Source organism: Amblyomma mixtum, chromosome 3 (assembly GCF_055824585.1).
Source record: "Amblyomma mixtum isolate Tamu chromosome 3, ASM5582458v1, whole genome shotgun sequence".
NCBI lineage: Eukaryota > Metazoa > Arthropoda > Arachnida > Ixodida > Ixodidae > Amblyomma > Amblyomma mixtum.
In genome coordinates this window covers 144,897,694-144,924,497 of record NC_143014.1, presented here as the reverse complement: position 1 = coordinate 144,924,497, position 26,804 = coordinate 144,897,694, and the positions used below count along the sequence as shown (strand labels likewise).

The following is a 26,804-nucleotide window of genomic DNA, read 5'->3' as shown; positions in this document are numbered from 1 at the left end:
CACCTTTCCTTATGACATGGCGCAGTATTTATTCTTAGAAACAAACAGTAAACCTTCGTAATAACAAAATTGCCTTATTTGAAGTTTGTCACGGTCCCAACCAAACTGAAGTTTTATATCAGATTACTCTGAATGCAACGGCAGTTAACTCTGCATATTGTGAAGAGTGAATTACTGACACACTGGAGGCCCATTGACATTGATCCTTCATTTTTCTATATTTTTAATCCGGCAAGGCAAACTAATACCCCTGCCACACGGTAAATTTAATGTCATTCCCATCAAATGACGTTCGTTCAAAATGGCATTATTTTGCTGCCACACGAGAAAATATAATGTCATTCGATGAAAACGACATTAGGTATCAAATGAGTTTACAGAACTCATTGTCCAGCCATCTCCGAGCTAATGTGTTATCTCGACACCAGAGACTTGGTGAGAATATACACCAAAAAACACGATTTCAAAAGCGTCACAAGCACTGTAATATTTCCGCGTCTGTATTATTGTGCAGTCGTTCATTTATGTATATAAAAATGCCAAATAGAATTGGAAAAAAATAAAACTCACTCTCGCTACCAGCCTTGCGTGGCTTGCGTGGTTAACATTCACAACATGGCGACGCCCAGCCCGCCCGCTTTGGACCGAATACTGCGTCGCTGCTGCATTTTTCGACGCGATATCTTGCTCTAAACGGTTGTATTCGCTTTTATTTGGTGCATTCTCATCCCTCCGTAACAATATAGGTGTGAAATATTAACCGTTTTTGAGGTAAATTTAAGAATTTCTTGATGCTAGGCTTAACTATGTACGGCGTACACTTGTCATAGCAACGACCCCAGGCGAAGTATTTCTCCAACTTTGCACTAGAATCTACATTTCTATTTCATACAATTGATTTACATTAACAAAAACAAAGCCTTCAAATGCATTCATTACTGCCATTAATAAAAGAGAAAAATGTTTCTTCGACACACAGTTCAGGAATGTTTGACTTGCTGTCATCTAGATGGTGCCACAGTATGTTATGCTTCTGGCGCGATACACTAGTCACTCCCAATCACCGTACTCCCAACTAAAACTGTTGTGAGGACGGGCGGCAGTGCACGCAAGGTGCGTCCGTAGCACGCGCAAAGCTTTTGCGGACGCACAGCTAGTACTGTCTAATTTCACCATAGAGAGCATTTTACAAAATGACGTGAGGAAAAACATATTCACATACAACCTGACATTATTTAAGCATTGATAGTTATATAGTATGTGCACTACCAGATTTCAAGGTTACAAAACAGATATACTTAGTTTCATACATAGCAGGCAACGCTGCAGAGGCTGCAAAAGTAGTGCGTCTGCGAAACCATACTACTCCGCTGCGTATCATTCTTCCTCCTTGAAGCCTAGGTGAGTGCTTGGATGAATTCAAAGAGCAGTATAAAACAAAGTGGTAGCAGTGAAAATTACGGTCGAAGCTGTAAGGCACTCTGTACTTGGACCCTCTGGCTATAATTTTCGCTGTGTGCAAACTACTTTATAGGCGTGGACGAAGTATGGGCGATTTCCCTTCCAGCCGCGAGTCAGACCAGTTCTTACTTCTCGTAGTCTCGATGAGTTGGAGGACGAAAATGTGGTAAGAGGTAAAACGAAGTCCAGAAGATTGCCATCCACAGCACTTAAAATCTGTCCCAATGAGCAGACTTAGCCTGCGTGAACAGGCACGCTAGCTTTGGCAGCATTGCCTGCTATGTATGAAACTGAGAACAGTAGCCCTGTACGAATCAGACCTGAAAGAATCTGCTTGTTCTTTACATAACAGCATGACTTTTACGGGCATAAGCAAATAGCAAAAGAAAAGGACAGGACAAAACACTCTTCTCATCCCTCCTTATCCATTCAAGTGTGTGTGCAGAACACACACTATTATGTTTCATTAGATCAAAACCAACTAGCTCAGCAACAAGTTTTGCCACCATACTCTGGGACAACCTTTAGTGGCTATGCAGAAGAAGCTACAGGAACAAGGCAGCAGCTTCCATACCAATGTGCACGGTCGGCTAGAGAATGTGTGTGAACAGCTGCACATCTGTGAAAGCCATCGTCTCATGTACAGAGGGCAAAACGCATGTCTAGAACACGTTCTGAGCGTGTTTCAGGCTTAACACGCGATAACTAGCGATAAAATTTGGTTAAAATTTGGTTAAAAATGGTCTGGATGTAAACATGTGCAGTTAAACTCATAGAATTTCATCGTCATTTTTTTCCTTCTTGGTCGCAGCGGCTTTGGGAGGGGTGGAACACACAGTTTGATTGTTCTAGACATGTGTTTTGCCCTCTGTACTATATATCTTTTATTGCATAGCCACAGAAAGTTGTTCTTGTGTAGAATGGAATGGCATGCCTTTCTAAGCACTGCAATACTTTATAAGTTCGGACCCTTTGTGCATCAAGGAAGGTGATAGTGGAAAGGAGGAGAGGGGGGGGGGCAGCAGAAGTGGAACTACAGCGTGTTCTGCAACCGTAGAATGCTTCTCACAGCTAAACCGGTGAATTGTTTGAACTCAAATTTCACACAGAAATTGCATTTGGTCAGCAGAATTGTTTTATACCAGATTTGTTTGGGGTACTAGCCTAAATCAATAAGAAAAAGTTGGATATTCGCATTGTCTGTGGCAACAACAAAACAAAAAAGGCCGCTTTCTCAGCAATTGCACCGGTGGCGCCATCTCGTTTTTCGGCCGTAGAGATTCGGCAAAGGAGGCAGGGGAGTGTTTTGAGGGAGGTTTGAAGATGCTGTCAAACTACAAACTTAGTGAAGTTTTGGCCAAACTACACTTTTTGTGATCATTGATAAAGCAGTTGCTGAAGAGTCTTCAAACCCCCCGCAAAAAGAAGCCCTCCTTTGCCAAATCTCCACGATCGACCAACGAGATGACATCACCGGAGGAATTGCTGAGACAGTTGCCTGTTTCATTTCACCATCACCACACACGATGCAAATATCCAGCTTTTAAAGCGAAAGCTTTACTACCTGCACTTTCAAGCCTTTGCCGTGAGACGGCGGTGCACATGAAATGACCTTTCGCATGACCTCTGTGTGACGTCACGCCGAAGAGCTGGGCGACCATCTCGTGCCGTCTGTGAGTAGTGGTGGTGCCACCACCGCCGGCCTTAGATTAGATTGGATTAGATTAGATTACATTAGATTAGATGACATTAGTTTACATTAGATTAGATTAGATTACATTGAATTGTATTGTATAACCGATGCATCACGACAAGTCTAACCACAAGCACCACCACCAGCTACACTACCAGCTGAACCACGGCGTAGGTACGGATATTGCTTTCGCAATTACCGGGCTTAACCAAGCTAAGCCACAGCGAATTTTTTTCTTATTGATTCAGGCAATTACCCCATAGAAGGTATAAAACAATTCTGCTGATCATTAAATGCGATTTTTATGCGAAATTTGAGCTCGAACAATTCACCTGTTTAGCTGTGAGGTGCATTCTACTACGCGCGTTTAACTTCGGAACAGTCTTTATTGATAACAAAAAATGGTAGGTCATACAACTCATTGTGGCCATGAATTGGGCTTGGTTTATGAGTATAATACACAAAATGGAAATAAAAGGAATACTGCATCACTTCATCTCACTAATTCACCAAACGTTGGGTAGCTGCAATGCAATACTGGACTTTTTTTAAGCAATGCTTTAGAAATATATAAAAGTCCCTGAATAGCTGCAATTAAATTCATATATGTTCTTGAATGAGCACACGCAGATTTATCAGCTTAAAAAAAGAGCAGGGGGCTACTTCAAAACACAGGAGCTTCAAAAACCTCAGAGTGCACAGACCACCATGTGAGAACCACTGGTCTCAGTAATCTTATTTTCAATTCTGAACATACTATATGCGCAAGCAAAAAAAAAAAAGAAACATCAGAAGCCTCTGATAAAGAGCTATAAAATATGGTAATTTTCAGCTAACAGTGAATTCATAAAATTGAAATCAACACTATGCTTTCGCTTTGTTTTCAACATTTATTAATAACTGCAGTAAGTTCTTGGTACAAAGCTAATTAATGGTTATAAATGAACTTTAACATGTGACTTTATTTTCTCTTTCAATTGAAGTGTCCACCATATTCCACTCTACTGCATAGCATTGCTGTTTACTATTTACTGTTTGCCACACTTTAAAGAGATCTTTACACCATTAACATTTACAAATGCAATAAGTCCACCACAAGGATCAATGAAGCTATAAAACTAATCACCAAGCAGGAATTCTGTATCGCCAACTACGTAGCCATGACCAAGACACGACACATTCTGTGATGTGACCTACACTAACCTTATTTTCCACAAGCTCCACACCCAGCATGAGTCCTTTGCCTCTGACATCACCGATCACAGGGAACTCTTTTCTTAGTGATTCCAGTGCTTGCAACAGCCGGCTTCCCATCACACGAGCATTTTCCATGCAGCCTTCATCATCCAAGACCTGTGCATTCAGTACAAAACAAAACAGCGTTATCAACAACTGCACTGCTTCGTAGGCATACTGAATAAAAGTTGCTCTTCACTCTAGTCATCACAGAGAAACAGAATATGAAAATGCAGCACAAAAACAAAGAACAGGCATAAATGCGATAGCACAACAGCTTCAAGCCACTATGCAGCATCTATACTCCATCTCCCAAGTTGTTTGCAGGGGTGTGCAGGCAGCGGCGTTCTGAGCCAGTCAAAACGCATTCCTCCACACCTCTCACCCCGCGAATGGTGGCGTTATCCCTGAGAAAGAAAAAGCACCAGTGTCAGCTGCTGCGCGCAGCAAACTCGGCTGACTCGCTGGACACCATGTTTACGAATAGCGGTGCACCACTCCACAGCAAGCCTTCACAGTGCTGTGTTCATGCGGACCTTCTCAGCTCATTTAATCAGCGAATGAGATGCTTCCTGTGCTTTCAAAACACCTACCATGAACTACCTTTTCAATTACTGCAATAACTGTTTAAAAAATGGTCCCAATACTGCTCAAATATTTGAAGGACTATTTGTTGTCTTCCTTGGCCCTGATTGTACGAGAGAGCTCCACTTTTGACAATGCTGCAAACAACTTGTGAGATGAAGTATGGTCATATTTACTGCTAGTAGGAGCCTTTACAGCAAGCTTCACAAATAGACTTGAGCAATGTGTTTAGTACCCATGCTGCAACAGAGACAGAGAGAGACTAGGAAGCGACAATGCAGCCAGTTACTTGCATGCTAGCAACGAACAAGGTATAGCCAGTCTTTTTGAAAAGCAGAAGTGAGGACACCTACTTTGCTGAGAGAATACATACTGAATTAACCAGAGCAATTTTGCCACAAAGCCCCGTGAAGCAAACTATGTGTTACCACTCTTTTTGCTACAACTGCTTGCAAGGAGTGCAGGTGTACTTGAAACTAAATGCACAACTGGCACGGCTTGAATATATATATATATATATATATATATATATATATATTCAAAAGATATTGGTTTGAAAACATTTAAAATAACCATGTCACCTATCAACACACTCCTTACACAATAGTCAGTATGAATTGAAGTAACCCTGGTCTCTATTTTAAATGCAAAGCAGGTGAACCAGCCACTTGATTTCTGATACATGCCATTGGTATGGTAATACCAGCCAGAATTTTTAGACCTAGCATGATACAGCAGTATGCCAGATTACCAGACTGCAGTAGTCATTTCATCTGTTGCATGGTTGCAGCAGTGCAATGGGCCAGCCCTTCACAGGCTCTACTCTTTACAGATGGCTTAATGGCTGCAGTGACGGAAGCAAGCATTTAAGCTTCGTTCGGTGCAACTTTGATGCAAGAAAAAAAAACGTCAGGTGCAGCGAATGAGATTTTGTGGAACACATGTTGTAGTTACATATACATGTCACAAATAGTTAAGGACACCAACTGCACAGGCATACAAGGCTAGCAGAGCCACATTAAAAGTGCTAATAACAAGGATTTAAGATGAGAATTGTCATAACAGCAATATCTGTGCAAGTCTTCTCATAGGTTTTCTTTTCTGCATCTCTCTTGCATGAAAAAAAAAAGAAACAATAAGATGACCGGCCATAAAATTAAGTTGGGAGTAATGCCTGTAGCTTTCTCTGCTAGCAGCATGCCCACAGTACCCATATGGTACTGATATGCAGCATTCAAACTCTTTCCTACTGGCTTCCCTTGAGTTCAGATATATAAACACTGATGTGTACTGAGAACCATTGCGAGGGATCCATGCATCAGCTAATACAAACAGTGGGACCTACTGTGATATGCAACACTGTGAGAGTTTACTATATGGCATATTAGTGATAATTCAAACTGAGATAATTCATACTTTTGGTTAATTCAAACAAATTTCAAAATTTTGGTTGGCCAGCTATATTTTTGATGCTTGCTCCAATGCTCTCGATGCACGGAAAAGTGGCAGCCGAGGTTGGATATGTCAGGTTTTCGGTGCTGAACGAGCTGAAAATTCGGCCCCTCCAACCGGTTAACTCGGACCCGCTGCGAAGTAGGGGGCCCCGTCGACGTCTGATTGGCACTGCAAGCGATCACAAGTGCCCTGCCACTGTGTAGTTTCATTTTCTGAGCTTCACTTTACCAGCCCACGGCAATAGCGGCTATCGGCTCCATGTGAGTGAGCCAAGCCCAGCTGTGCGCCATTTCACACTCTGATTGGCAAGTCGCTATTCTTTGCTTGGTTTAGAAAGAGTCTCGCCATTCAGGCAAAGATGTGCGTCCCCTTGCTTCTGTCCACATGGTTCTTCCTGAGTGCCAAAAATGCGGGCTCATCATGAGTTGCTCATAATTTGAGTGGTGAAGCCATCGTTACTCGGGCGCTGCAACTTGTGAGAAGGCTCCATCACTACCACTACCGCATTGCACCTGTGAAGGAGGCTGCAGAAGGCCTTAATATTTTGAAGTAGTTCTGCTTTAATATTCCCGACAGTTGGCATGCATAACAGCATGATGTAATTGTGAAAAATATCTCTGCCGCACAGTTTCCACTCGAAAGCAGACAACCACTGCCCAGTTTTTTATCAATTAAATTTGCTGTGCTATGAAACGGTTTTTTTTTTTTAAGTTTTTTTTGTAGCCATTCAATGACTCGGCCTTTGGATAATTCGGATGTTTCTTCCAGTCCCTTGAGGTCCCAATTAATGTGGTTTTACTATAATGGGAAAACAGCGCATCACTGACAATTTTTTTTCAATGAAACAACCAGTTTGAGACTGCTCATTGGGTAAACTTATCAGATAAAGTTGTCAGGGTGCAACCAGCGGAACACAGACGCAGGACAAGAAAAAGGAGGTACACACACCACACCGCTGCACTTGCAACTTATTTATTTCCAAGAAAACCACCACATTTAAATGTTTCCCTGCGCAAGCGCACACTCTGGACAATGGGAACGACTGTATTAAGATAAAAGAAAGTTATATTCTTTATCCGTGATAAAAACCGAAGGATCGCTGACACACATCTCCTTGTTTTTCCTGATTAAAAATGCTTCAAGAATTTCACGCTCACGTCTTGTTCTCCGCCGACCAATTATGCTCGTGCGGTGAAGCAAAGGAGAACATCCTTTGCATACCTTAACATGCAAGGCTAAATTGCTTCCAGTGCCTGAATTGAACGTTGTTCGGTGCTGCCTCAGACATTCATTGATGCACCCTCGGGTTTGCCCGATGTAGGTTTTCCCACAGGACAATGGGATGCAGTACACCACCCCTACTTCACACGAAGTGAACCTCGTCTGGTGTTTGGTGTTACAGGTCCCCTTTTTCTGTGGACCACCAGAAATATGGGCGCACAAACCAGACAGTTTCCGGGGGGGGGGGGGGGGGGGGGGGGGGGGGGGGCAGAAAAAACCGTAGTGGCACTGAATTTTTGTGCCACTTTTTTCAGACCGTGCGATGTCTTGTGGCAGTAAGGAAGCACTTCAATCTTCTTCCTGTTCTCTTGCAATGGACTTGCAGACTTAGCCGGCAGTTTCTTCATCTTATTCCCCAGTGATTCACCCACCGCAAGCAAAACCGCCGGGGGAAACCCAGAATCCGACATCCGCGCAACTTGCTCGGCCAGACTTTGCTGCATGACATGTGGGCAACTTTTCTTGAGAGCGTTCGAAAAACACAAATTTGCGATGCTGTGTTTCACCAGCTTCGAATGAGCCGATTCATATGGCAAAAGCGACATTTTAGTCCTAGGCGCATATTTCCAACACACGTGCCCGTCGGGTAAAAAAGTCAATTCTAAATCAAGGAACCTAATGGTCTTGTCAGAAAGAATGTCTTTGGTAAAAGCCAACGTAAAAGCCAACACGTGTTATTAGGGTTTTCAGATATGTGGACGATTTTCTAGTCATTTTAAAATTAAATGAAACTGACCAGCTCACTCTTGTGGCAGACCAGCTTTTAAATGTTTTTAGCGCATGCTCTAAGAACTTGGCTTTTAACAAAGACATTCCTTCTGACAAGACCATTAGGTTCCTTGATTTAGAATTGACTTTTTTACCCAACGGGCACGTGTGTTGGAAATACGCGCCCAGGACTAAAAAGTCGCTTTTGCCTTATGAATCGGCTCATTCGAAGCTGGTGAAAAGCAGCATCGCAAATTTGTGTTTTTCGAACGCTCTCAAGAAAAGTTGCCCACATGTCAAGCAGCAAAGTCTGGCCGAGCAAGTTGCGCGGATGTCGGATTCTGGGTTTCCCCCGGCGGTTTTGCTTGCGGTGGGTGAATCACTGGGGAATAAGATGAAGAAACTGCCGGCTAAGTCTGCAAGTCCATTGCAAGAGAACAGGAAGAAGATTGAAGTGCTTACGGTTTTTTCTGCCCCCTGGAAACTGTCTGGTTTGTGCGCCCATATTTCTGGTGGTCCGCAGAAAAAGGAGATCTGTAACACCAAACACCAAACGAGGTTCACTTTGTGTGAAGTAGGGGTGGTGTACTGCATCCCATTGTCCTGTGGGAAAACCTACATCGGGCAAACCGGAGGGTGCATCAATGAATGTCTGAGGCAGCACCGAACAACGTTCAATTCAGGCACTGGAAGCAATTTAGCCTTGCATGTTAAGGTATGCAAAGGATGTTCTCCTTTGCTTCACCGCACGAGCATAATCGGTCGGCGGAGAACAAGACGTGAGCGTGAAATTCTTGAAGCGTTTTTAATCAGGAAAAACAAGGAGATGTGTATCAGCGATCCTTCGGTTTTTATCACGGATAAAGAATATAACTTTCTTTTATCTTAATACAGTCGTCCCCATCGTCCAGAGTGTGCGCTTGCGCAGGGAAACATTTAAATGTGGTGGTTTTCTTGGAAATAAATCAGTTGCAAGTCCAGCGGTGTGGTGTGTGTACCTCCTTTTTCTTGTCCTGCGTCTGTGTTCCGCTGGTTCCACCCTGACAACATTATGAACCAACTAGCCCCAGCAATTTATGCTCCTGAATTATCAGATAAAAATCTCTGGTTCCTTGAAGCTTGAATTAATGAGTGTCTACCGTAATTTTTATTTTCGTTGCATAACCCTTGTCTAGCACAGGTTTCGTGCAATTTCAGCGATAATACTATATCAGTGCGAGATTACAGAGTGGTATCCTTGGAGTAAATGACACACCACTTTGATCACTGCAACTGGCATAATTAGTGCCATGTTTCCTCGTCTCAGCTACAGTGAAAGGCGCCACCAAATTCCTCTCATAGACTGAGTCGCATGACTATGCTTGAAAGCAAAATAGTGAGTATGTTTTCATAGTTGTAGCGCTGAACTGTAGCGAGTCAGATGGGAAAACAAGGTGAGGGCAATGAAGCACTTCACCATGCATCTTGCGTTGGCTGTGCTTATCTTGTTTTACTTGTTTCTGCCCCTACTGTACAATTCACCACAATTTTGGCGAGTTTCATGGGTTCGATCTGAACTCACAAAAACGTGGTTGGTTTCAATAAGCAACACAAAATTGGCAGTCTTACAAGGTAGGACATATCTAGAACATTCAAGCAGCTGTACAATGAATCAGTGTTGATAAAGGAAGTGTCAACAGGCGACACTACATGGTATGCCGTGCCATAACTGAAACGCTATAATTGAACAAAAATTACCACTCCCCTCAGCTTTATTCCCTGCACAAAGCACCCCGTTTCATGTTTTTGGTTAAAATTAGTGCTTTATGCTGCCTCTAACCCTCTGGCATGTTGCTGCCATGCTGTGTTAACACACACGAAGACTATATGTCAATTGTGCATTTCCTATTGCCACCATTTATACTCCATGCTCAGTTACAAAGCACACAGCTAAGCTTTTTACTGCAATAGCTGCCAAAGTAAAGGCCTGAAAAAGCGCAGCGAACACTAAGCCCAAGCAGATGCGTTGAAAACAAAGAGCCACTGAGGTGACTGACATCAATAACAGCTGAACCAACGGCAGTAGCCACAGGGTTGCCACCAAATGTGTTGAAAAAGCTAGCTGCATCCAGGGCTTTCGCAATTTCTGGTGTTGTGATCACTGCAGCTAGTGGAAAGCCATTACCAATGCCCTTTGCCATGGTCACTGAAATGATCACGAAAAAACAAAAACACAGAGTTGCAACATGTGCAAGCAGCAAACATCATTAGGAGTAACATAATGCAATCAGTTTCTACAAATGGTATGTAACTTTTCATATCTATTAATCCATTTGCTCACCTTAGATAATATTTTAAGTAAGCCTGTACCCACAATGATAAATACAACTGTGTGCTGCATACGTTCAGTACAAATGCACATCAAGCAAAGGAAAATTTTGATTTTCTACAACACGCCTAAACCTGTGTGACCCAGGGAAGGGAGCCAGGTACATAGAAACCGAGATCCCAAAGTCAAGTAATTCAAGGGTTTTCAGTTTCAGTAGACAGGTAAGTGAAAACTGTTACAGCAGCAAGCAAGGACAAGCTATTCAAATATAGAAACAAATCAAAACATAGACTGAAAACGCAGCTTGAGTCATTACTTTAAAAGCACGCTAGCAGATGCACGCTCAAACAATTTTGCCTACATGTACAGATATAAAAATCCAAGCCTTTCACTGCTCTTTTACTCACTGACTCACTGTACATCTGCACATTACGTTAACAATTATTAAATTTATACCCAAATTATAAGGCCCTTCAGGTGCACGTGAGTAAAATGAGGCCAAGCAGATATACTGCAATCAGCTACAGTGGTATAGTGGCTATTGCATTTGGCTGCTGAGCCAAAGGTTAAGGGATTGAATTCCAGCCACAATGGCTGCATTTTGACGGAGACGAAACGCAAAACCACCCATGTGGTATGCAATATGTTGGATACCATCATGACCACAGGTGGCACATTCTCATTCAGCCTTCACTTGGGCGACATGAATGAGAGCATGAGTGATGTATGTTGGTGGGTGTTACAGCACATATGCTCTATTGTGCTGGTTTCAGTTTGATGCACCAGTAGTGCCAGAATTGGTTGCAGCAGTGTGGCAACAAGAAAACCTAAAAAGTGATAAGACTATTATGGCTAGATAATAATCTCTAATCAGTGAAATGAGCTGCCTGACTGTCTTGCTAGTTGATATGTTAACTATCAGATTTTAGTTAACCAGGTTGGTACTAGTTTAAATTTCTTAGCTGTTTCATGAAATTTGCCCCAACATTTGATATTACGGTGCTGAAAATATCCTTTTCAAATGATCTAATAAGTGTTTATTGGCTGCAAAAGGGATAAGTACATATATAATGATATTCAAATAAGGGTCCCAAAGCCAGATTATTTATAAACATTGACAGCAGGCTTTGGTAAAATACCGTATTTACACGAATATAACGCATTTTTTTCATTATTTCACTGGCTTCAGAATGCACCTCGCGTCACATTTGGAACCAAGGTACGAATATCTTGCGATATTTTTTTTCTCGGTGCTACTTAAGGTAGCTACAGCAAACGTCACCACCAGACATAGCTGCTTGGAGAAGGCAGTGTTTTGATGGCTTTGGGGCCATGTGGTGCGTACGGGTAAAGGAGAGGGTGGCTATGGATGTGAAAAGAAGGCAGTACAGGCCGTTGAGAAAGAGAAGGCAATGAAAGAGTTGAGTGGAGTAGAGAAAACAAAAATGGGCAAACAGGCACAGGACTGTACACCATAAAACACGAAGCAGTAGTGTGAGGCAGTGACGGCAAATGCTGCTGCACATGTGACTGCGTGCGTTAGGAGGCTTTGCTGTGCTCGATGAAGTCGCACAAATTTATAAGTGTTGCCTCTTAAAAATATCGGCGTACTCATTGTTTCCATATTTCTGCGAGCCGTCTTCGTATTTCCACAGCTGCAGTTGGTTTAAGCAAGATGAGATCATGTTACACTTGTTGTACTCATATTTTACTTTTTCGTTTTCATACGGTCTCAAACACCCCCGTCATGTTATATTCGTGGTCTCATTACGTACGTGTAAATACGGTACTGCACATACTCGTATAATGAACGCACTTTTTCGTAGGCAAAACTGGAGCTGATTTTGGAGGTGCATTTATTATGCGGAGTAAAGTTTACACAGCAAGAAGTTAAACTTTCTCTAACTTCATTCACAAATTTATGGGATATATTTGTTATGTGAGAGCGTTAGTTATGCAAGTAGACACAGTAGCCTGTACATGGCACAACAATGGTGAAAGAGTTAAAAAAATGCACACCCTGGGAAATGAAAAACAGGCATTAGAAATATGTGAGCACTCATATTTTTTGCCAGCAAAGGTCACAAGGTAATAAATACTCAGAAAACAAGACAGAGCAGTGTGTGGACTTTCAGCACAGCCATGAGTGGCAAGGAAAGTCGCAAGGGGCCTAAAACACCTTTTTGTCGGCCCTAGGAAAGCTCTTTGAAATGATATGATACCACTTGAAGAATGGCATCGTGAAACAAACTTTCAAATGCACGAAGTAGAAGCAAATGACAATACGGCCGTACCATTTCCTATAATCAGGATGAAGCCCAGAGGAATCACCACTACTGCTCCTTTTCTTTTTATTCTGCAGTTGTTTCCACACTAGCAGCACTATTTTCATCCTCTGCCGCCACAAAACATATTTTCTGTTTAGCTCTTATCAATGAGGTTGCTTGTTCATGATGTTTCCATGTCACCATCACCATGTGCTACGTAGTGTCGCAAAACACTTTGGAATGTGGGAAGTATGTGGCACAGGTGGATGACATGAACGCGGCATTGCATTGTAAGCTTGCTCATTTTGTGCAACAGCAAAACTTGGTTGACAGGTTCCTGGCCACATGCTTTACTTGCTGAACATGCTTACTGCACTCAAGGGACGGTTCAAGGCTGCTTTAAAATTTGAGGATGCCAAGGATGTTGTAAAGATGAGTCATTATGACAGGCAGTGCACAAAAGGCTTCACTATACCGCATTTTTTTTTTTTTTGTACCACATCACACATCAAAGTCAATGGGAATGAAAGACAAATTAGACGATGGGCCATTCCATGCCAAACAAACCAGAGTTTGCACTCGACCTTCTACGATCTTTTCCACAAAATTTGTGGCGCTTTATTGAACAGTCTAAAGTAATTAGCCTTAATAACTTTCAGGAGAAAATTTCCTGGTCACGTGACAACCCTCTGAATTTTTCAGATGAGTGCAAAAGTTTCTCTCACAAAAAAATTAACAAAATATCTAATGTTTCACTTTCGCGCTCAAAAAGTGTTTATAGATAATGTATATGCATTGTGGTTTTTTGTACAGGGGCGTTCCTAGTAAAAATACGAAATGTGGCTCAACTGATAGCTAGTTTTATTGTAATTTTGCTCAGCGAATTTTGCCAGAGTTTTTTGTGTTAGCGAGAAAATATTTTTGAAGTTGATTGTCGCACCACAAGCCATGCTTGCCCTGTACTGCCACTGCACTGCAAAACACGACTGTGGCGCTGCTCAGAATTCTATGTTGGGTTTACATGAGCAATGGTATGCGAGAGCAGCATCAAATGAATCGAGGGGGTATTGGGAAGAGCGAATATGATTACCTCATGAAGCAGGCATTTTGCCACCTCTGCGCTCTGCTTTCTCCTGCTCTCACTCCCCTTTAAGCCAGAGTTGATGCAATGCGCACTGCTCCCAAATTTTCTGCTGGCAGTTGTTCAACTAATAAAGAAGACACAATACAGAAGACGCAATACGTGTGAATATCTGATGGGGTGTCATTATGTGGCCTTCGTAAGGCCTCTGAAGGCTTGCCCTTAATGCAAGTCGCTTCACTGTTCCTCCAATGCCATCGCAAGCATTCTTGCCATGAGAGGGGGCGAAAAAGTTCCATTCAGCGGTAGCACAACGTAAGGAAGTTATTTTATTTTTATGTTGGGATAAGGCACCATTGGAGAAGTACTCTGATAGTGCCACTGATGGTTGGCTCCAGCTGAAAGGTGGGTGGGAGCAGAAGAAAGAGTGCAGAGGCGGCGAGACGTGTGCTTCCTGAGGAAATCATATTCGCTCTTCCCTAAGCCCTCTTGAGTCATTTGACGCTGCTCTTGCATACCATTACTCGTGTAAACCCAATATAGAATTCTGAGCAGTGCCACAGTTGTGTTCTGCAGTGCAGTGGCAGTACGGGGCAACCTTGACTCGTGCTGCGATGCTTAACTTGAAAAATTTTTTTTTTCCCTTAAAGCAAAAAGGGCTCCGGTAAAATTCACTGAGCGAAATTACAATAAAACTAGCTATCAATCGGAATATATTTTATATTTTTACTAGGAATGCCCCTGCACGAAAAACCACAATGCATATGCGTTATCTATAAAAACTTTTCCATCACAAATATGAAATATTTAAGAGCGAAAGCTCTATTACTACATGTCTCCCAAGGTCAGTCTTGATGCATGTTTTTGCCTTGAGGCCCCAGTGCGCAGGCAAACCACGAGACTCACCAAGCAGAGGCGCACCTGCGCGCGCTCGCCGGCTCCGCTGCTGTGATACCACCCCAGCAAACCAAAAACCTCTCAGAGACGCCTAGCTAGACGTCTCTGAGAGGTTTTTGGTTTACTGGGACATGATTAGGTGAGGGCAGGCTAGGAGAGATACAGTTGTGCGCACTAGCCGGCTTTGCTGTTGTGATACCACGTGACTAGGAGAGGGTGTAACAGTTGCTACGTTGGCGGTTTCTCCTTCCGTTTCACCATGAATGAAGCGCGCGCCGGACAGAGTGTGTCAACTCTTTGGCGTTGCTGTCAAGCCGTGTCCGATCATCCAGTCGATATAGGTCGCTGAGAAGGTGTACTGCAGAGGACACAAGCTAAACGAGCCGTTGAAACTGAGGGGCAACGAGAACCTAGACTTGCGAAGCAATGGAACAGAGCTTTCGCTCTGTATAACTAGGTTTAGATGAGTTAAACCTCACCAAATTTTTTTGACAATTTTTTAGTGAGACCAATTTTTGCACACATCTGAAAAATTTAAAGGGCTGTCACATGATTAGGAAATTTTTTTCCCCAGAGTTATTAAAGGTAATTTCTTTAGGTAGTTCAATAATGAGCCACAAAGATTGGAGGGGGTCGAATGCAAACTCTGGTTCGTTTGGCATGGAATGACCCTATGTTGGACTTCATCTGTACTTCTTAATTTGCTCAATAAAAGAAAATTTCCAGCTCATGTTTAACTCTTCCCTGTACATGCTGCAGTCATACCACGGGTCTTGATAGTTTCTGCAAGCTTTTGAACTTCTCCACAAAGATAAGGCAAAGGTTTGAAAAAATATTAAGCTAAGTACACTTCGTGCAGACTTGAGGGGTACTGATACCTGCTATTGATGTTCTATACACTTATTGAAAAGAAAGCACTAAAAAATCACCTACAAGTAGCAAACCTTGAGTTCAAGTCTCCACCCAATTTTCCACCCTGAAGCAATGACATTAATTTGGATAGCTAACCTTTGATGAGGAGGGTACACCAATAAATGGCAGCCAAGCTTTCCTCACAATGCCTACCTCAAATACAACCTTGGTTATGGCTCTCTGTCCATTTTGCACATGAAGCACCATGCATGAGCTTTTCAAGCTCTCTACCATGCAGTTCAAAAAACAGGTCGAATCAAGAAACCATTTTTGTATTATTATTAGCACTGCTAGCCAAAAAATAACATTATTTTATTCATTAAAAAGAAACTGAGGACAAACCCAAGCAATTATTGTTTTCAGTAAAAATTGATTCTTTGGCTCTTACTGGGTATGTTGCAGTTGAAGCCAGGTTGCCACTGTTTTGAAGCGAATGCCAGTGTCAAGGCATGCATTTTACATGCGAAATAAGCCAGTGATGAATACACCTGTAATTAATTTTTTGGTCATTTTTTAGCTTATAAAAGCTCTGTTTTCAGAGAAGGTGGTGTCTTTGTGATTAGACTGTAGAACCCTATCGAGAGAGGCCAACTTAAATTTGTCCCCGACGTCCCTTTAATTCAGATATCCTTTAACAAGCATTACAGGCTTTCCTCATCATTATGACTATAAAAGAAAGGTAGACAGTTTTTTCCTGATTACAGCGCTGCCTACAGTACAGCAGGAGCAAAATTCACATCTTGATGCATTGTTTGTGAGAGCCGCCACGGTGGCTCAGTGGTTATGGTACTCGGCTGCTGACCCGAAAGACGTGGGTTGGATCCCAGCCGTGGCAGTTGCATTTCTATGGAGGCAAAATATTAGAGGCCCATGTACTGTGCGATGTCAGTGCATATTAAAGAATCCAAGGTGGTCGAAATTATCCAGAGCCTTGCACTGCGGCATCCCTCATAGTCCGAGTCACTTTGGGATGTTAAATCCCATAAACCATACAACTTTGCTTGTAGTAGCTGGACTGGCCAAGAGACTAAAGTTATCACTGGAGATCCAAAGATGCCTCTCTAATAAATTATCAGCAAATAAATTAGCTGAAAATGTGATTTACACACAGCAGAAAACTCATCCAGAAAACCACTGCATGCCAGTAGTACAATCTCAGGACCAAAACTAAAATACTCTTTCCTGCATTGCCCCTAACAGTGGCTTGAAATTACAGTCGAAAAATGACTGCCTCAGGAAAAAAGCTACAGTGCCCACAGGTGAGAAGTTTGTTTCGTGCACTGTCATTAGAAATAGCATTTCACTCTACTGTTCATGCCTGCAAAAAGTAACACCTAAAATGTCACAGATTCCCTGCAGTACATGAAAAGCTGAAAGGAATGTTGGCATGGCACTCACCAATATCAGGCATTATTCCATGGCCTTCAAAGCCCCAATAGTGGTCACCAGTTCGGCCAAACCCAGTCTGGACCTACAAAAGCACAGAATACATAGTCTTTTAAACTGCTAAAAGAACAATTCACAATATTTTTAAAAGAAATCATACTTTCTACAAAGAATGCCTTAAAATGAGAAGAGTGACCAAATGAAATGAGTGAGAACAGCAGCTTGGAGCTCAGTGCCCCTGCCTGACCCTCATATCCTCTTCTAGCTATTACGCTAACAGTCTTCATGAATGCATGAGCCATATTTTTTAGGCCAAAATGACCACATCACATTCGATGCATACCATGTTAGCAATGGCCTACATGTCAAGATCCCAGGAGAAATCACATATACGAATTGAATTTGGCAGCACATGCCAAGGAAAAAGTGGGAAAAATAGGGCAAAATCCTATTACAACCCTATGCCAATGGTTAGGCATGCTAAATATAAGCATTGTTGAACACAAGACACCAGAGATTTCTGCAGGGCCTTCATTAATGGCCTAAAAGCCCAACAACCCATGTTAATAGGGCTCTGAAACATCTGAGTAGAGCACATCAATTCCCTCAATCTATGCTTTGTGTTGTCATGAACATCTAAGACAAGTTATACACTTCTAGATACAGCAAAGAACCCACAATCACGTGCAAAAGTTGGCGAGCTCTTTCCGGAGACTTTTTCATGCTCACATCTTCCTCCACTGCACGCTCCTGAGTATGCCAGTTCAGAGATGGATATTGGTTAGCTTCTTTCAGACGTCAGGCAGCTACCGTGGCCGTAGCCAGTAAGCCGTGTTTCTCTGGCAGGTCAGGAAGCTCCAACCCCCAGGGAATTCTCGCACATATCAGTGACGGGCCGGTGGAGAAGCCCAGACTTTTCAGCGTGCAAAAAGTGACTAGAGGAGAGGGAAATGTGCAAAGACGCTGAAATTCAAATTTTGACCACAGCTAACTCAGCTCCTACAAAGTGCATTAAAAAAGTCCATGCTGGAGGATACTACGATATTTGTGAAACAGCGCCCTTTAAAGGGAAACTGCATAGGTTTTAGAAATCAACGAACTTAAGTGGGTCGAATGTGTGGAACCTGCAGGTAAAGCATGCGAAGTCTTTTTGGGCTAGCACTTAAAATATTGAAGTAATCGCCGATTAAAATCCGGACGCCCTTCAAGCTTCTCTGCAGCGCACAACGCCAAGTGGGGGGCGCATGATGACGTCATCGAAGGTATCGGTACATTTGCAACACACAAACGCCTGCTTTGAAGGAAAAAAACCAACGCCACAGAAGGAGAACCCTGCCGAGAGTTGTTTGGCAGCGTCTAACGAATCAAGGCAGGACGTGGCTGACGACAGCGGTAATTTGAAATCATACCTTCCGTGACGTCACGCTGAGTTTCTCTGCACTCCGGTGCATCGAGGAGAAGCGCAAAATTCAATCGTCGATTACGTCACTATTTTAAATGCTAGTGCGAAAACACTTGGCATGCTTTACCTACAACCTATATAGATTTGAATCCTTGAATATCGCGAAATTCTCAAAAAAGTGCTGCAGTTGACCTTTAACGTACCAGGCATAACACAAATTTATTTGAGGCCCTTTCAGAGCCCCTTTAATACCGTATTGACTCGCATAATAGGCGCACTCGCATAATATGCGCACCCCTAGTTTGGGCGCGAAAAATCAGATTTTTTTTATTTCCGCGCATAAAAGGCGCACCCCGAACTTGGCACTGTGATCAATACTGTATTTACACGATTGCAAGCCGACACCTCGCCACCCCCCACTCCCCAATATTTATTTTAACAAAGTTTTCGCTGAACTGACTACTAGTCCTCACTAGTGCTGCTGCGGACCCACAGCACGTACAACGACATCGCGTAGAACAGCCGCACACAGTTTTCAGGGATGCTCACTTTAAACGTCTGTTTGGAAAGCTTCATCTCCAGCCGGAAACATTCCCGACTTAGGCCCGCGAAAACCTCGGCGCTTGGAGTCGCGTACGAAAATTTAGAAACGCCACAGTCGCAACTGCCGCACTTCTCGGCCACGTCGTATTTTCCAACCTGCCGCACGCTAGCCGTGTTCGAGAGCAAACTCCCTGCCGTGTAGCTGTTAAGGCGCTTGGCCGTCGAGCTAAAACAGCAACGCTCAACGGCAAAGCCATAAACCACGATGAACTATCGCTCTACCGCAGACCCCGGCACTTCACAGCAACAAAAAAAAAGAAAAAACGAGCTGGAGATCATGATGGCGATATAGATAGCGAAAGCTCGCGGTGGAGGAAAACGCTGATGATGATGATAAGCTCTACCTCGGGCGCCCTCCGTGGGTGGCGTCTAGAAGCTCCTGTGCGCGTGTGTGGCCTCCACGATCAAGCGCCCGTTGCGCGCAGCCGGAGCGATCGCAGAGGCCTCGACGCGTGCATTCCGAAGGCTATTCCCGCGTGGGTCGTGGAAAGTTTCGGTGCGGCCCTTACACGGATCTTTTTTTTTTAATATTTTCTTCAGGAAAACGGGGTGCGGCCCGTACACGAGTTCGTTTACGCGGTGTGTTCAATTTTGAGAGTCGAAAAATTTCCGGAAATTTTACCCCGCGTAATAGGCGCACCCCGAACTTTGAGCCGGATTTTCTGGAAAAAAAGTGCGCCTATTATGCGAGTAAATACGGTACAATGTGTGCCTACATCACTTGCGCTCAGCCACTGGAATTAAGTATTTTTCTCTCTCAGCGTATTTAAAGGTATCAAAGTAATTTATCTTCAAAGACACACCATCTCTGTAAAAAACCAGAATAATCACTTTCCTGAGAATTGAAACAAAGAACAGAAAACATAGCACAGTTTTTTCGTAATGCATTATTTCCTTCAGCAATATTTGCGTGAAGTCAATCTCAAATATACATTCCCAAATGCAAGATCGCCAAGAAAAGTTTTACTTGTGCAAAATAGGCACCCATATTTCAGTGCTTGACACAGAATGCATTGTAGATGAATGTCTTCTCGGATTTAGTACAGCAGACAAGGGTAGGGAAATGAGGGGACTCGTTATGACATGCATGTGAAGGAAGGCGACAGTCACGGAAACCAAGGAAAGCACAGGGGAATTGTCTTTTTCATATCTGGTGTTGATCAATGTGAATTAGTAGTGTAATCATTTTTTGCCTGAAAGATAACCAATAAGAAAAAAGAGAAAAAACAACCACATGCCTCCAGTGAGATTCAAACCCTCAACCTCCATATGTCGTGTACAGTGCTCTACCAACTGAGCTGTGGCAGCAGCTGTATAGGAACCTTCTATTTTCAGGAGTATTTATGTTGTGTGTAACCTTACCTTAAGAGTGTTCACCCGCGCCACCTTCGTGCATAGCAGTGGACATGGAAAGTACTGTATTACCGCAAGTGCCACGTTCTTAGCTTAGTAATGTACTCTGAAATTCTAGGCTTTTATACTGTACCTTAAAGGTGCACTGAAGAGGAATCTGACCTCATCTTTTTGCCGCGGGAACTCAATCTGCACATTCCGTGCATTCTTAGAAACTTCGATTCATTGCCCTGTGTGGCTGATTTTCCTAATTAAATTGAATTAACGTCCGGCTCCCGCATTTTTTTTTAAATTCTCCCTCGTACGGTGGGCGGAGTCGACCAACGCGTGGAGTGCCTTTCAGCCAGTCCCGCAGTGGCTTGCCGCTCTGCCATCAGCAGAGTAATACGTAGTAGTCCGTAGAAGCAAATAGTCCGCGCGTATTTTTATTTCTGCAGGCTTATTTTGCGGCTATATTATCTGCGAATGAAACTATTTATTCACGGAAACCTAAAAAACAAAATAAAGCGAAAGCAAAGCCTCCACGGAGCTGGCTGCAAGGCACTCCACGCGTTGGTCGACTCCACCCACTGTACGAGGAAGAATTAAAAAAAAAAAGGCGGGAGCCGGACATTAATTCGATTTAATTAGGAAAATCAGCCACACAGGGCAATAAATCGAAGTTTCTAAGAATGCTCAGAACGTGTAGATCGAGTTCCCGCGGCAAAAAGACGAGTTCAGATTCCTCTTCAGTGCACATTTAAAGCCAAAGTTTGAGATCTCTTAATTTGCCTTTCAGGCTGATCTGAAACCAGCTCAGCCAGATCAATGTGCAGACGAGTGGTAAACTGGCTGCTTTGACCTGTTCAGCCATTAATGCCATGAAAAGTATGCTTGACGTAGTATGAAGTATGTACAGTCATGATAACTACCTAGAATCTACATTATCAACATGCACTGCTTTGGCTCAGAAGTAATGAGGGTAGCTAGGCAGGGCACTGGCAAATTCTCCCAGGAGACAAAAATAACATTATTAAAAAGCATTGTAGCTGAAGTGTAGCTGGTATGATGATGATGATGATAATTACATCGAAGTAGATTTGATAGCCTTTATGCCATGTACCAGTTGAACAAAAGGTAGAACTGCACGAATAACACAGGACAGGAGACACAGAAATGAAAACGACACCACGAGCGCAGTTTTCTTGGTGTTGTTTTCGTTTCTATGTTTCCTTTCCTGTTTTGGTTTGGTTTATGGGGTTTAACGTCCCAAAGCGACTAAGGCTATGAGAGACGCCGTAGTGGAGGGCTCCGGAAATTTCGACCACGTGGGGTTCTTTAACGTGCACTGACATCGCACAGTACACGGGCCTCCAGAATTTCTCCTCCAAAGAAATTCTCGCCACCGCGGCCGGGATCGAACCCGCGTCTTTCGGGTCAGCAGCCGAGCACCATAACCGCTGAGCCACCGCGGCGGCTCCTTTCCTGTTTTATTTGCACAGTCCTATCTTTTATTGAGATAAACCTGCCAGCCAACAAGAACGTTCTACTACCAACTGAAGTCTAATATGCATGTCTTGCAAGATCCCAGCAAGTTTCCTTTATGTGTGTTGATGAGCTACGACGTGTTTTTGCTTTTACTAATTCTCACACAAAGAACAGAGTATTTCACAAAGATGTTCCCTTCTGCACACTAAAGAACCACATGTGGTATGTGCAACATGCAGTAGTATGCAATGCAATGGCAAATGCGGTTGAGACACTGGAGTGTTCTATCACTATATGCGATTATTTTTCCCCATTGCAAACATAGCTAACATACTTATCAATATTAACTCGTCAATTCATTACTGCTATCTCTTCCATCTTACCTTAAAATAGAAAAAAACTGCGTTCTGGTCAGGGGCGTTTTAACTGTGCACAGACACTTTTCCTTCTTGTGATCAAACATGCTGGTTTCATCAATGTGAGCTGCCATTTGTAAGTTTCTACACTGCTAGCTTAACTCTCAAATTAAGTCAGTACTGAGCAAGCAGAAAGGGTGACCATACAAGAAACTTCAGAAGCTTTTTTTGGCTAAAAAAGTTATTAGAGCTTGTTCTACATCATACTTGCATTTCTTTCTATGCTCGCAGGACAACCACAAGCACTCAAGTGTAGAGCACTGACATGCACATGGACAATGCTAACTGTTTTTATTTAATTTAAACAAATACACTTACCTCATCTGCAACAAAAAGACCTCCCTTATCCTTGATCAATTTGTGAGCTTTCTTCAGGTAGCCTTTGGGATATTGCACTGAGCCTCCAACACCCTACCAATACACAGAAAGAAAACACTTTTAGCAGCCTATGATTTAAAACTTCATTAATATTGTTTTTTTATCACTGAACACAAAACCACACTTCATAACTGATTCATACTAAACGAAATAGTATGCAAAGTTCAACACAGCTGTTTTAAAAAGCACCTAAGCACCAAGCTACACAATAAAAAATTTGCTTTTTTAATAAAAGATATATCATGTCTTTCTTGAGACACATCGTGACTTGTTGATATATACACTTCAATGTAAAAAGACAAGTAGGGCCAACACCAAAATTAATTTTATGGCATGCGAAAAATGTGCCATCTGGCAAATGCTGTGATGGTCTTCTCTATGCACACGGCTCCACATCCCACACCTGGCAACAAGATATTATCATGTCATGTGATACAGAATTCTGTTGGCCCGGTGCACCTTCAGTCCAAGCATCCGAGTACAGTTGCTAGCGCAACAGCCATTTAAAAGCTGTGTTCCCTCCCATCATAGTACTAAATAGGAAAAGGTGCAGGTCTGTGAGCTACACCTTTAAACGAAAATTTAGTACAGTGGCTGAGGTTGTATTGAGTGCCTGAGGTGACCGCATTTTCTGATCTATAAGTGCATAACACGTACTTCGCACAACACACACGAAATAGCCACACAGATGTGACACCGAAAATGAAACTTCTGAGAATATGCTGGACTGGATGCGACGAGACTGTGTGTTCTACACACAGGCTAACATTAAAAAAAAAGCAGTTGCTGCATATTGCAAGATCAGTGTTCCACTACCATCATCTGCTTCGGCGGGGGAGTTATCTGCATGCGCAGATGACCCTGAGAAGCACACACCCGCCATTGTGCAACAGCAGCTGGGTCTCCGTGGAAGCGGATCACGGTAGCGGAACACGGATTGTGCTAGGCTAAAACTCTAATAACTAAATTTTTCTTCTTTTACACATCTTTTCAGACTTAATTACTGGGTATGGAAAAAGATGAAGTGGTGGTGCGTCATTTTTTGCCATATATAAGTCGCACTGTTCCGTAAGACGCATCAATGAAAAATCCAGAAAAAAAAACGACTTATACACTGGGAAATATGCTAACGAAAAATATGTAAGTCACTGCAGTGCTAAATTAAAACTATAAACAAGCACAATAAACAGGAACAGAAAAGCCACTGTGCCATTTTTTTAAAGTTCTATCTTGAGAAACTATATCAGACCCTAGTAAGCAACGTTTACGAGATTATGCCTACTGTGATCAGCTCATAAGAAGAGTTTTCACACGGAACTAAAATGCACACTGCATGCAGAAGCACTCTAGGTCATTATGAAAATGGGCGTGCCAAATATGCACGCCATGATGCTGACATTTAACCAGCTCTCAACAGCAACAGCCTGAACACAGCTTGCATTTTATGCCAACCAAACCTGCAAAAGTACAGATCACAAAAATGATCACTTCAAACTTTACAATAAACTGAATAAAATAAATGCATAAGTAACTCCACGCTAGCTTATAAATAGGTTGGACCTCTCAGTCCAAATTAGAAAAAAAAATGATAAAAGTACGCTGAATTTAGTTTTCGAAATTCAGTTTTAAGTGAAAATGGTAAGTTGAAAACTTATTAAATAGGGAAGACAGAGACGTGGTGGTATTGTTGGATAAACAGCACCGCTGTGCGATTTGAGGTATTTGTTCCGCTAGCTTACACATCTTTCCAGACCGTGAAGCACCACCTCATCGCCGCCTGCTAGCTAAGGACTGTTTGTTCGCTATCATCACCTGCTCAGAGCAGCTAGTCATTTAGGTAGGTTTATCAACTGCATGTAGGACATGGACATGAAGCCGTGCAAGGGTGTCACGAAAAAGTATGTCCTGGTCACTGCGATGATTGAGCAGCAATTTCATCGCTGCCATCAACACGTAGACCACAAGATGCCCCGTCCTCGCGCTCTACCTAGAGCGACAACCCAATGATAACATGTCAACCTACTTCTTAGAAGTAATTCCACTCATGTTTTTGTCTGCCGGCTATCTCATTTACCTTGAGTTAATCTTTTAATGACGATAGCAATTTTTTTCACAAGCACAGCTCCATGTACTACCATTTCCACGTTAATTACCAGTAAATAAACTGTTATGATGACAAAAACACAGAGATAAATTTTAAATTACTTTTGATCAAACACGATTGCAGCATTAGATCATCGAAAAAAAGTCAGGTCAGAATTTCATTCGTCGAAAATAACAGTCACCAAAAAGAAAAAAAAAATGAAACTTACGTTCTGAAATAAACACACCAAAAAGTCAGTCAAATTTCTAAAAAATAAAGACCGAAAAGTCCTAGCCCTATTATAAACAGGAGGTGGACTTTTCAGTTTAAACACTCCCCCCCCCCCCCCCCCCCCCCCCCCCCGAAAAAAGTAAGCCGGATTCAATTTTTAAAATTCGGTTCAAACTGAAAAAGGTCATTATGCTTGACATGCACACTAGATTGTGGAGTAGCAGTTACACTCAGCCAAAAATAAATTAACAATGTACAAGAGCTAGACGTTGCTCTGCTACTTTACGTGCCTCTGCAGACTAGTAGACTCCACCTCCTGGCCCTTTGCTGGCCCTTTGTTTGCCGTCATCGTTCAATTAGGGCAGTTACTTTATTTGATTTGTACAAATAAAACTTGATTCCAAAGTTGGCTCCCCCACTGCATCTAAGTACACTGACATAGAGCCAAGCATAAGCGTGTCATAAAAATGCGTCACGCTCTGTCTATCACATGTTCAGTAGCAGTCCCACTGCTGCCGTCAACATACCGACCACGTGCTGCCTCGTCCCCTCGCACAACCCAGTGCAGCAACCCAGCAGTAACTGGCAACTCAGTTTTTAGAAGGAGACTTTCACTAGCATTTTTGTATGATGGTTCCATCATTTAAATTCGATTATTTATTTTTATTGGCGATAGTACTTCCTTCTACAAGCGCAGCTCTAAGTACTACCGTTTGTGCATTAATTATCTGTAAATCGACTGCTCATGCTGACAAACGGGACAAGATAAACTTTAAGTGACTTTTGAGAGTACAGGAATATAACATCATATCCTCGAAAAAAAGTCAGTAATTCATCCGTAGAAAAAAATACTCACCCCCCAAAAAAACTGAAACTGCATTCTGAAATAAACACTGAATATAGTCCGCTGAATGTTCAGGAAGTAAAAAACCAAACTCCAACCCCTACTTATAAATGATTAGCCAGACCAGCCACTTCATCATATCGCCCGGACATGCCCTCATCACTAGACTTTTAAGCTAAAGATTCCATTGATTTTCATCAAACGTTTCTTTCACTGTTACAAGAATGTTAGTATTTCATAAAGACACATATATGCGCATTAAATGAAGGAGTATAGGCCCCTAATTTTAGTTGCATGTTTTCTTCTCTGTTATGACGCACAAGAAATTAGAATACATAGATCGCCACACGGCCTATGCCTCCAGCCGCTAGAAAATTTGCAATTAAATTTCTTCTTTCACCTATTTCAGCTTTGGCTTCAACAGCAGAATGATGGCTGTGATGTCAAAGGTCAGTAAAGGTCATGTAAGGCATGAAAAAAGAAACTGCAATACAATCACTGCTTCTTCATTTGCAGTGATTCGCTGGCTTTAGCATTGTAGTGAATAAACAACATATCAGCAATTATGCTGCAGTTTCTTCTATGCCTCATGCGACCTAAAGTCATCTTTGACGTCCCAACCATTGTTCAGTTGTTAAAACTGAGACCGAAAAAGCATCAAGAAGAAATTCAATTATAAGTAGAGGCGCGAAGATTCAAAATTTCGAATACGAATCGAATATGCTTGATATTCGGTACATATTTGTATTCGAGAAAA

The 26,804-nt window shown here is 42.5% G+C and overlaps 1 protein-coding gene across 1 annotated transcript in view; it reads right to left on the bottom strand.

The window, feature by feature from the left end:
- The window catches only part of LOC149352265 (alanine--glyoxylate aminotransferase 2, mitochondrial), a 57,687-nt gene that overhangs the window by 14,987 nt on the left and 15,896 nt on the right, over positions 1 to 26,804 (bottom strand). Inside the window, exons 8-11 of the mRNA XM_089581424.1 lie at positions 22,830 to 22,922; positions 17,283 to 17,355; positions 10,456 to 10,604; positions 4,358 to 4,507 (exon numbers count right to left, since the gene is read on the bottom strand). Coding sequence (XP_089437550.1) covers positions 4,358 to 4,507; positions 10,456 to 10,604; positions 17,283 to 17,355; positions 22,830 to 22,922 — 465 coding nt within the window. The remainder of the gene's footprint in view (positions 1 to 4,357; positions 4,508 to 10,455; positions 10,605 to 17,282; positions 17,356 to 22,829; positions 22,923 to 26,804) is intronic.